The 9,880-nt window shown below is 30.1% G+C and overlaps 1 protein-coding gene across 1 annotated transcript in view; it reads left to right on the plus strand.

Annotated features, from left to right (window-relative positions):
* The first annotated feature begins 705 nt into the window (after positions 1–705).
* LOC139425003 (ATP-dependent translocase ABCB1-like) overlaps positions 706–9,880 on the plus strand; it is a 53,354-nt gene continuing 44,179 nt past the window's right edge. Inside the window, exons 1-4 of the mRNA XM_071177576.1 lie at positions 706–1,208; positions 3,407–3,470; positions 6,066–6,229; positions 8,870–9,094. Of these exons, the coding sequence (XP_071033677.1) occupies positions 1,075–1,208; positions 3,407–3,470; positions 6,066–6,229; positions 8,870–9,094 (587 nt within the window). The 5' untranslated portion in view covers positions 706–1,074. The remainder of the gene's footprint in view (positions 1,209–3,406; positions 3,471–6,065; positions 6,230–8,869; positions 9,095–9,880) is intronic.

Below are 9,880 nucleotides of genomic sequence, written 5' to 3' on the forward strand. Positions count from 1 at the left end.
ATATATATATTATTAACTTTTGTAGCTCGGAAACTATTCTATTACGTTGCAAAACTATAAACTGCTGAACACGCTGAGTGATTTCTCTTGAACTAATATTTGCTACTGATTAATTTTCTCCTAAAAATAAATTTCCTTCCAATTTATTAACAATTATTATCAGAAATCGCTAAAAAACGTTAATTTTGCTTTCCCACAAATACATGTGCTATAACGTTTTTTGTATCAAACAATCACTAAAATTGTATTACAGCATCTGAAGTTTCAGTATATAAACTAAAGAAACTCAAGCATGTATTAGTTTTAAGTAATAGTTTGCTATTACATTAAGTTGAAAATGGAAATCCTTATACGTTCTATTCCTTTTCCTTCTCCAGTTTGAATGAAACAAGTAACAACCAATTAAAATTTTTAAGTTTAACTAACTTCATCAAAATTGTTTTCTCTTTAGTTATTTTGTTAATAAGAATATTTGAACGAGTGTTGAGATGTATGTTTCTATTTTATAATTTTTAATTAATTTTTTTATGAATATGACCTCGTGTGTTATCTTTTTTCGAATTTGTGATTATCTAAAAGAACGCACGAATAATAGATATAATATAGAATATAATATTATTTTTCGTATCACCCGCTAATGTAACATAAAGAATAAAAGGAAAAATCAATATAACGTTGCTTGGTTTCCATCGATTTTCTGACTTCAAGGTTAAAGAGGATGCCGAAAATGTATGTCGACAAATTATGTAATCTACACAAATTTACTTATAACTGTTGGTTCCGGACCAAAGAAGATGAAAAGGCAATTAAAATAATATTTTTGAAGATTGGTAGCTAATAGGGGAAGAGAAAAAATTTCTTTAATTCACCGATTTGTACTGAGTAGACTAAGTTAAGGCAGTTTAGTAAGTCGAATGGAAATGTCAAAGAGATATTTTAAATAACTAATACTAGTTTTTAGCCTTCGTAAGTGATCAATGAAAGTGTTATTTTCATAAATTTTCTGGTGACAGGAGAATCGTGTTTCTTTCAGATTATTAAAGATAATGAAGAAATAAAATTTCTGGAAAAATAATGAGTAATAAAAATAATGCAAATTTGGATGAAAATGGCTTAAGGACAGTAAGTGGTGAAATAGTTTCTGAAGAGTTATTCACAAATAAAACTTTCGAGAATGCTGAACATTTACAAAATGGGACAGGAATCAGGTCTGTTATTTGGCTTATTTGGCTATTAATTTGGCTTATTAAGTTGTGGCAGCTTTTTAACGCTTGTTATGCTTGTAACGCTTCGAAACTATGGCGCTATAAAAATTTTATCTTACTCCATAACATGAAACAAAACAGCATTTGCAAAACTGAAAACATATTTACGTGAATGTATTTTAAAAAAATTTGAAATATGCGCCTTTTTATTTAAGTTTTATATTGTCGTAGTATTTCTAGCGTAGCGCCTTCTACTTTGCTTTGCAACTCCTTTGAATTTTCCTCAACTATTATATTTATAAATTGTGAAAAAACAATTAAAATTTATTCAATTAAATGATTCTATTGTGTTAAAGGAGAACTAATTCCACAGATTTAGTTCCCAACTCTATTCGAATAACATTTTAACCAGATACTTTAAAAAATAAATAAAGTTAAAAATTGCAGTAAATAATTAACAATTCTCAGATTTAATGTTTGGGCCCACATTCTGAATCTGTTATTCTTATAAGAAGTATTTCAATGAAAAAGGCATAAAAATCAAAGAATGAGGTTAGGAAATGATAGGTCTTGATCGTTAAGACACGGTTCCCAGCAGATCACCAAAGTCCAGCATCACTGGCTGCGGCCAGTGTGCGGGTGGGTGACCACTTTGATTAATCTGCGTAGGGACCGAGGGTGTGCGATATTGGTACTCGTTAAACTGTTCTTCAGTAAAGTGCTCGACTTCGAGTGCAGGACGTCGGGCTACCGAAGCGGAGGTGCCATCCCCTTTGTAGAGGATCAAAATTGCGATGGCATGTCTTCGGATCATCGTCAGTGATGTTTCCCAGATGCACCGTCGCCAATAGCCCATTGTGCAGCTCTAGTGCAACGCAAATTAACTACAACAACATTAGGAAATGATAGATGCATAAGTAGGTAAAGGTAGAAATATGCAGGTAGTATTTCAAATTTTAAACGAAAGTTTAAGATTAATCAATGACCCTTGAACACAAGTGGCTTAAAGGTGAATGATCCTGATTTTTTTTTTGTTTAAATTTAAATGCGAAACGTTAAGCACATTACTTCTGAATAAAGTAGAAGGTAATTGTAGCTGTGACAGTGATGATAGAAGATTAATTTAAAAATGACGCCATTTTCGCTTTAGGTCTGAGAAAAATTACATTATTGTCTCCACTTTAGTATTTTTGAAAAACGCAGATTTAAATTTTTGTATGCGCTTTCTATTTACTTGCGTGTAAGTCTCTTTCGGGTTAGAAAATGGTTTAAATTTTAACTCTTATTTATATTTAAATTTTAACTCTTATATCTTAGCACTTTCTATTTATTTGCGTGTAAGTTTCTTTTAAGTCGGAAAATGGTTTAAATTTTGACTGACCATACATTTTATCCTCTGTATTTATAAAACATGTCTAACTTATATTGACGTCAGATGCAGAGCTTCAGTCGAAATTTGAGCACTGTAAGTTAGGGAGTAATTGGATTTCAATTAATGATAAATTCCTTCTGGTGATAAAATGGCAACCTGAATATTCTGCATTTAAAGGTCAAAAATTGATTGAAATTTAAGTTGTTTAACAACACAGAACAGCATTTAAAATTTAAGCAATTCAACTATTTGGAGATATTATCCAGTTTTGATTAAAGTGGTTGAGACGCGATTGAATTCTATATAGTCTTCAAGCATGATTCTCCACAAAATTTTTGAGTGTTTTACTTAGTCGGAAGATGAGAACATCGAAATAAATAAAAAATTCATAATGTAATTTAACCTTCTATGGAGTGTAACGTAGCAAGATAAGAACACCGAAATAAATAAAAATTCATAATGTAATTTAACCTTCTACGGAGTGTAACGTCGAAAGATAAGAGTATCGAAATAAATAAAAATTCATAATGTAATTTAGACTTTCACGGAGTGTAACTTCGGAAGATAAGAGCATCGAAATAAATAAAAATTCATAATGTAATTTAACCTTCTACGGAGTGTAACGTCGGAAGATAAGAACATCGAAATAAATAAAATTCATAATGTAATTTAGCCTTCCACGGAGTGCAACTTAAAAATATAAAATTATTTTTTACTTTATATTTTATTTAAACAGCAGCACACTTAATAATTTTTGCAAAGCAGTGTGTGGATGGTTTTATTTTTAATGCTATGTTTGGATATAAATTGAAATTGATCTTATCAACAGTGAGAAGAAGGAAAAAGAAGAAACTACCAAAGATGAACCACCACCTGTATCTTTTTTCGCATTAGTAAGTGTTTTATAGACATAAATGAGAGTTATACCAAAAGTAAAGTCTCTCTTTTTTTTCAAAAATATTAAAATTTATTTATTTATTATAAAATTTACTTCATTTTAATAACTAATTTTTTTTTCCTATTTGATTATCAAAGTCAGTTTTATTTTGTTAATGCTCTGAAAGTTTCTTGTAAGACCACGTTGTACCAACTCTATGTCATGTCCTTGAAGAGGCATGATTGCGACGCAATTTTCACCTTTCATTGGAGGAAAATTGTTTAAATTTGGAGTAAATCACTTTATGCTTGCTGAAACCAGAGTAAACGCTATCATATGCTGTGGAACACTTATTAAACGATAAAACTGAATTAAAGAAGAAGAATGTTGAGTAAGGGAATAGATAATCTCCATCTATACACGTCACATAGAGAGCAACTGTCAAGAAACAGTTTCAACGAAGAATCCCCATATATTTCTATAGTCGTCTGGATTTAACTGCCAGTTCGTTAGTTTGCATGAACATTTATAATTTGTAAGAAGAATCTCTGATGAGTTGAAATATGATGTTCAACGTTCTCTAATAGACATAGCAGGGAGTTGGTTGGATATGAGCAAATGGAAATTGCGTCTGACAAGGGAAACTAGGGAAGTGTGACTCGTCAATTTTGAAATAAACTAGTAGGATGTATGCCTTATGAAGAATAATTTTAGGGGGCAACATTCGTTTCGGCCCATAGAGGGTCCTATGAGAGATAAAAAATAATTAAGTATGTAGAAAAATCGGTATTTCATTACTTCAATGCAGACTATTAGTTATTGTAATTATCTCATACTCCAATTAATTTTGTGGTACTTTCACGTACTATATAATGCATATTTATTGTCAAAATTGATTTCGAAAATTTTATATATCTGTAGTTTTTCAGAAAAAAAATAAAAAAAATTGGCATTTTTAAAAAAAAAAAATTTGGCATCAAATTTTTTAAATTTTTTTTTTCAAAAAATTTTCCAATATTAAAACTAGTAAACAGTAATAAATTTCATTTATATGAGAGTCGAAATATAATACGCATTTTCCCAAACTGATTTTTATAAATGCAATTTAATTTTATGCAATCACATAAATTATTTCAGATTTTTTTGCAAGATCTAACAATATGAAAAAAAAAATTTTTTTTTTTTATAAATCACATTTTTGGATACACATTAAATATGAAAAAATTCCATCAGTTTGGGAAAATGCGTATTATATTTCGACTCTCATATAAATGAAATTTATTACTGTTTACTAGTTTTAATATTGGAAAATTTTTTGAAAAAAGAAAATTTAAAAAATTTGATGCCAATTTTTTTTTTAAAAACTTACATACTTAATTATTTTTTATCTCTCATAGGACCCTCTATGGGCCGAAACGAATGTTGCCCCCTATAATTATTCCTCATAAGGCATACATCCCACTAGTTTATTTCAAAATTGGCGAGTCACACTTCCCTAGTTTCCCTTGTGAGTCTACAAAAATGCATCGATGCGAGTACGTTAAAAATGGATAAACATTAAATTTTAAAATTTTAAATAAAAAATTATAGAATTTTTATATTTTTGAAAAATAAGAGGCCTTGCGCTTGAGATTCCCTTTTCTTATTGAGAAATTAATCACATTAGCTATCAATTGTTATCTTTAATTTCATCACATTCTATAAAACGAAAAATATTTCTAAAAAGTATTAGAAAATTATTGTTACTAAAATCTACACGTTGCATCTTTAATTTTTTTTACCTTTTCCGGTCCGATGTACAGCCCTTCAAATATAGAGTCAAACAATTCCTCTGACTGGTGAAAAGTTCATTAAATTTGCATCTACTTTAGTTTAATAAAACCATTTTTAAAGATTTCCCATCATTAAAGATGATAGAAAATATTTTTAGAAAAATAAATACTTCTAAGCATGCATATTTTTGTAACAAAATTAAATTTCCCAGTTTAAAGCAATTTCCAGGCCATTCTTAGTCAAGAAATAGAGCGTTCGTTTCCCAATGAGCTGCCCCAGGTTAGAATTCCAGTGGTGGTTGGTTGATACGCATTCTGCTCTCCCCGGCTATAGTGATAAAGTAAAATACCCCCAGTGGTAGACGGATTATGAGTTGGAACCTCTTTGCCGTCAAGCTAACCATGCTAAGTTTTCGTGGTTCTCCTCCCTACGCAACGCAAATGCAGGTTATCTCCACCAAAAAGTTCGCAACGGAGGGTAGTTTGTCCCAAAGCTTCTCCCTATGCTTGTTGATTGTGTTTCCTTGTAGTCTGGGTTGGGTTCGAAATCACAAGGCTAGGAAGTTGAACATTGATAACTGTAAACTCACTATTTAGCCTGTTGTTCAATATCGGTTATGAAATATATCATACCTGAAATGTTTAAGATACACATGTTTTTGTTATAATACTGGAATTGTAACTTTTATAAAAATCCTTAACATGAATTTATTGAAGAAGAAAAACGAATGAATAAATTAAAATATATCTCCTAACTGTACTTATTAATTTAAACATATCGTTGAATTGATGGTTACTATTTTTTCTAATAGAATAACTTTTTTAACTTATTTTTATAGTTCCGATATTCCTCCGCCTATGATAAATTGATGATGGTCACTGCCAGTGTCATTGCCATTGCTGCTGGTTTCTCATTTCCAGGACTTAATTTGATTTTTGGAAAAGTCATTCAGAAAATGGTTATTTATGATATGAGTGTTAACAATATCACGAGTTTCAGAATGTAAGTTTAACGCGTATTTATAGCATTTATATTTTTCGTAATTGTGTTGTTGTTGTTTCTAATGCTACTTGCCACACGGGCAAGCCTGCTTGGTGAAACAGAGCAAATTTAAGCAGAGTGTGCGTTTCTTGTTTTTCAGTGGTGCCATCTATGGTCAAGAATTCGACTTCTGCCACACGATACGTCGCACTCATTTATAGGGCGGACCCATGCATACATCCATTCATTCATCCACAGATCGTCGTTTTAACCTGAGTCAGAGAACGATCGATCTCCAATCCAGTATCCCCATTTAGTTATAAAATTTTGAAAGATATTACTTATTCAATAATGATAATAAAATAAACTGCCGGATTTTTAGAGTTAAAAATTTTATGTTACAGAGCTAAATATAAAAAGAAATACATTAAGGCAATGTTGCTGATGTAATTTAGCTACAATGTTAACAAAAATTGAACTTAAAATTGTTTTCGATTAGTTAGTTATTTTAATCCTGTTTAAGCTTAGTAACAATGTAAAATATTACAAAAATGTACCTGAAGCCCTGGAAATGCAATTTTTTCAAATTCATCTTGTCAAAAATTATGTCAATAAAAGCCCCATATATTTAGCTGCAAAGTAATATTACTACTCAAAAGTTGTTAAAACGTAATGGGTCACCATAAAAAACCATGACAGATGGGTTAGAAATTTATGTAGAAGAAAATCAGTTAATTTGCCATATAAAAATGAAATTGCGTTAATATGTGATAGCTGCTGTAAGCAGTTCACTAAATGTTAAGTTTAAAATAATGCTTTTGTTTCTCTAGATTGACTTCGATTGAATTTGTTTGAAATTTCCTTTTTATACGTTAGGTTTTGTACATTATTTAATTTTCAAGGAGAAACAGTTAATATAATTGTTAAGTGCAAATATATTAATGTTAAACTGCATACTGATTCATCTATGTAAATAAAGCAGAATGTTTATATGTGTGTTTGTATATACCATAAACAAATCCGCAATTCTGAGTAATCCAGACAAAATTTTATGTAAATGCGTTTAAAAAGACGGTAGATCTAACTGCCTACTTCAATACTCCTTCCGAACAATCGTTTGAGCTTTAATTCCGAAGAAAGGGTTTTCCATCGGATTTGATAAATATTTCTGAATCTGAGTGATTTTCTAGACTGCAGATCTTATCAATCAAAAATTTGTTTTATCGAATCTAATCATAAATTATTTAACTTTAGGTTCTTATGTAAGGCTTTCACAAGTAAAAACAACGTTAATAGTTTTGTGACGTATGGTGATGAAGTCATCAAATTTGCATTTTAAAAGGTTTATGAAACCATCTGTTTCTTGTACTGACGCTTACACTCTTAAAGCGTGTCTCAATAAACTTTAATAATAGAAACTCAACAAAAGCGAATAAAATATAGTTGAAATTATCCATTATGGCAAGGGAAAATAGTAGTTAGTTCAGAATATAGCAGGTTAACATACACTATACGTATGGTTTTTCTTTTGAAGAGTTAACTTTAATAAGGTAAATGTAATAGTATGAGCCTGCTATGAAATAAACAAGTAACAGAAAATAAACAAAGCCTGTGCATTAGATACTATTAATGTATAAGTATGGTGATATTTAAGTAATTCATTATTTCGATGTGAGATAAAAGTTCCATTACCACAGAGTTATTTTTCGATTGTTTTTTCTACAGTTCTGCAGTATTTAAAATCCTGATAATTCAATGGAATATTACTGCAACATGTGACACTCGAAAATTGAAGAAATATAGTCTTACAGTTTTAGAAAAAAAATGAAAGTGTTTATTATTTAATATTTTTAAAACTTCTAATATTTCACTAATTTAAATATTTTAAAATATATATTGCCAACTAAATATTGAATCTTATTTCTTACTTTAATCGTTTTGTTTTAATTTAAATCATTTAAAATCCTATTTACTTTCTTACGTTAACTTACTTTACTAGATCACTCATTAGAATATGTATTTATTTATTTATTTTTATTATTTTTTTTGAAATTTTCTGTAAGCGTTGCATTAATTTTCTTGCTGAAATTTATTTTAAAACTAACTTTTCTATTAAGTAATATAAAAAAAACCCATAAGTTTCCTTAAAGTTTATATTTATTTTATTATATCTGCTTTTTGTCACGCAAAACCGGATCTTTTCATAAAGAAAGTAACGTTTTGTTTTATTTTAAATTAATTTTATAATATTTAAAAGTATTAAATTACTTGCAAATATTTTATTAAGATAACTGATTAAAACGATTCAGTGCTTACAACACCATTTTTTACATAAAGATTACCATGTTTGCCGTCAGCGCGTTTAAATACGCGTTGAAATACGCGTTTAAAACTGATGTAAAATGACATGATTTGTGATAATAAATGGTTAAATAGTCTAATTAGATCTTAAAATAAAACATACAATTGAATAAACTTTTCGAACATTAATCATCATATCTTTCGAATTACATGGCTGAAAAAAAAATTTCTTTAAGTTATGTTTAACTTTTTAAATAGTTTAAAATTTTCACTAATAAAATAAATTCAGTTCTGATATTTTTATAGCAATTTATATCATTTATTAAACATTGACATTTGTGATGAATTTTCCTCTTTCAGATCGAAGGAAGAATTTTTAAAAGATTCAACAACGTGGTGTATTTACAATACAGCATTTGGTGTTGTAATGTTGAACTGCAATTACATATTCATTTGTTTTTTTAACTCTGCTGCAGCTAATCAAGCTTTTAAAATCCGTTGTTTGTTTATGACTTCTATATTGAAACAAGACATCGGATGGTACGACACGCATGAAACTGGCGATTTTGCAAGCCGTATAACTGGGTAAATTATGATTATAATATTGTTCCCCTTTTGGCCTTTTACAGCAACAGTTAAGCTTACAATTTTGAGATTTAAAATTTTATATCTTTTATAAGCAAAGACTAGTGTTAACTTGTTGTATACTTTTACTTACTTCAGCCGAGGTGGCTCAATGGTTTGAGCTTTCTCCATCCAATGAGGTGAACCGAGTTCGAATCCCAGTGGTAGTTGGTCGATAGGAGCTCCGTACTCTGCTCACACCAACCACAGTGCTGACATAAAATATCCTTAGTGGTAGACAGATCATAGGTTAGAGCCCTCTTGCCCCAAGGCTAAATGTGGGAAGTTTCGAGATTTTCCTCTCCATGTAACGCAAACGCTGGTTAGGTCCATCAAAATGTCCCAGACGAAGGCAAATTTCTCTCAATACTTGATCCAGAAATTCCCTTGTCTTCTGGATTGGGTTTGAAGTTACAAGGCTACGGAGTTGAACTTATATGGTTGTAAACTCAAAATTGATAAGATATTCAACGATGGTTATAAAATGAAATAAGAACAAAGTAAACACTAAATAAAACTAGACAAAGGAAAAAAAATGATGGCGAACCTTGGAAATATTTTCCGTGATAAAGGGGGCTTTTGGGAAAGAGTAGGGGAGAGTGGGGTCAATTGTAACAGGGTACGATTGTAACAGAGCAAAAATTTCGAGTGTCCGGTTCTAGATTTGGTTCCTAGGTGGCGCACAAGGTGTATTTAATAAATCTACATGTACACCCCTGATGGCAACCATTTTTATGTACTTTTGAA

The sequence above is a fragment of the Parasteatoda tepidariorum genome, chromosome 2 (assembly GCF_043381705.1).
Source record: "Parasteatoda tepidariorum isolate YZ-2023 chromosome 2, CAS_Ptep_4.0, whole genome shotgun sequence".
NCBI classification, from domain to species: Eukaryota; Metazoa; Arthropoda; class Arachnida; order Araneae; family Theridiidae; genus Parasteatoda; species Parasteatoda tepidariorum.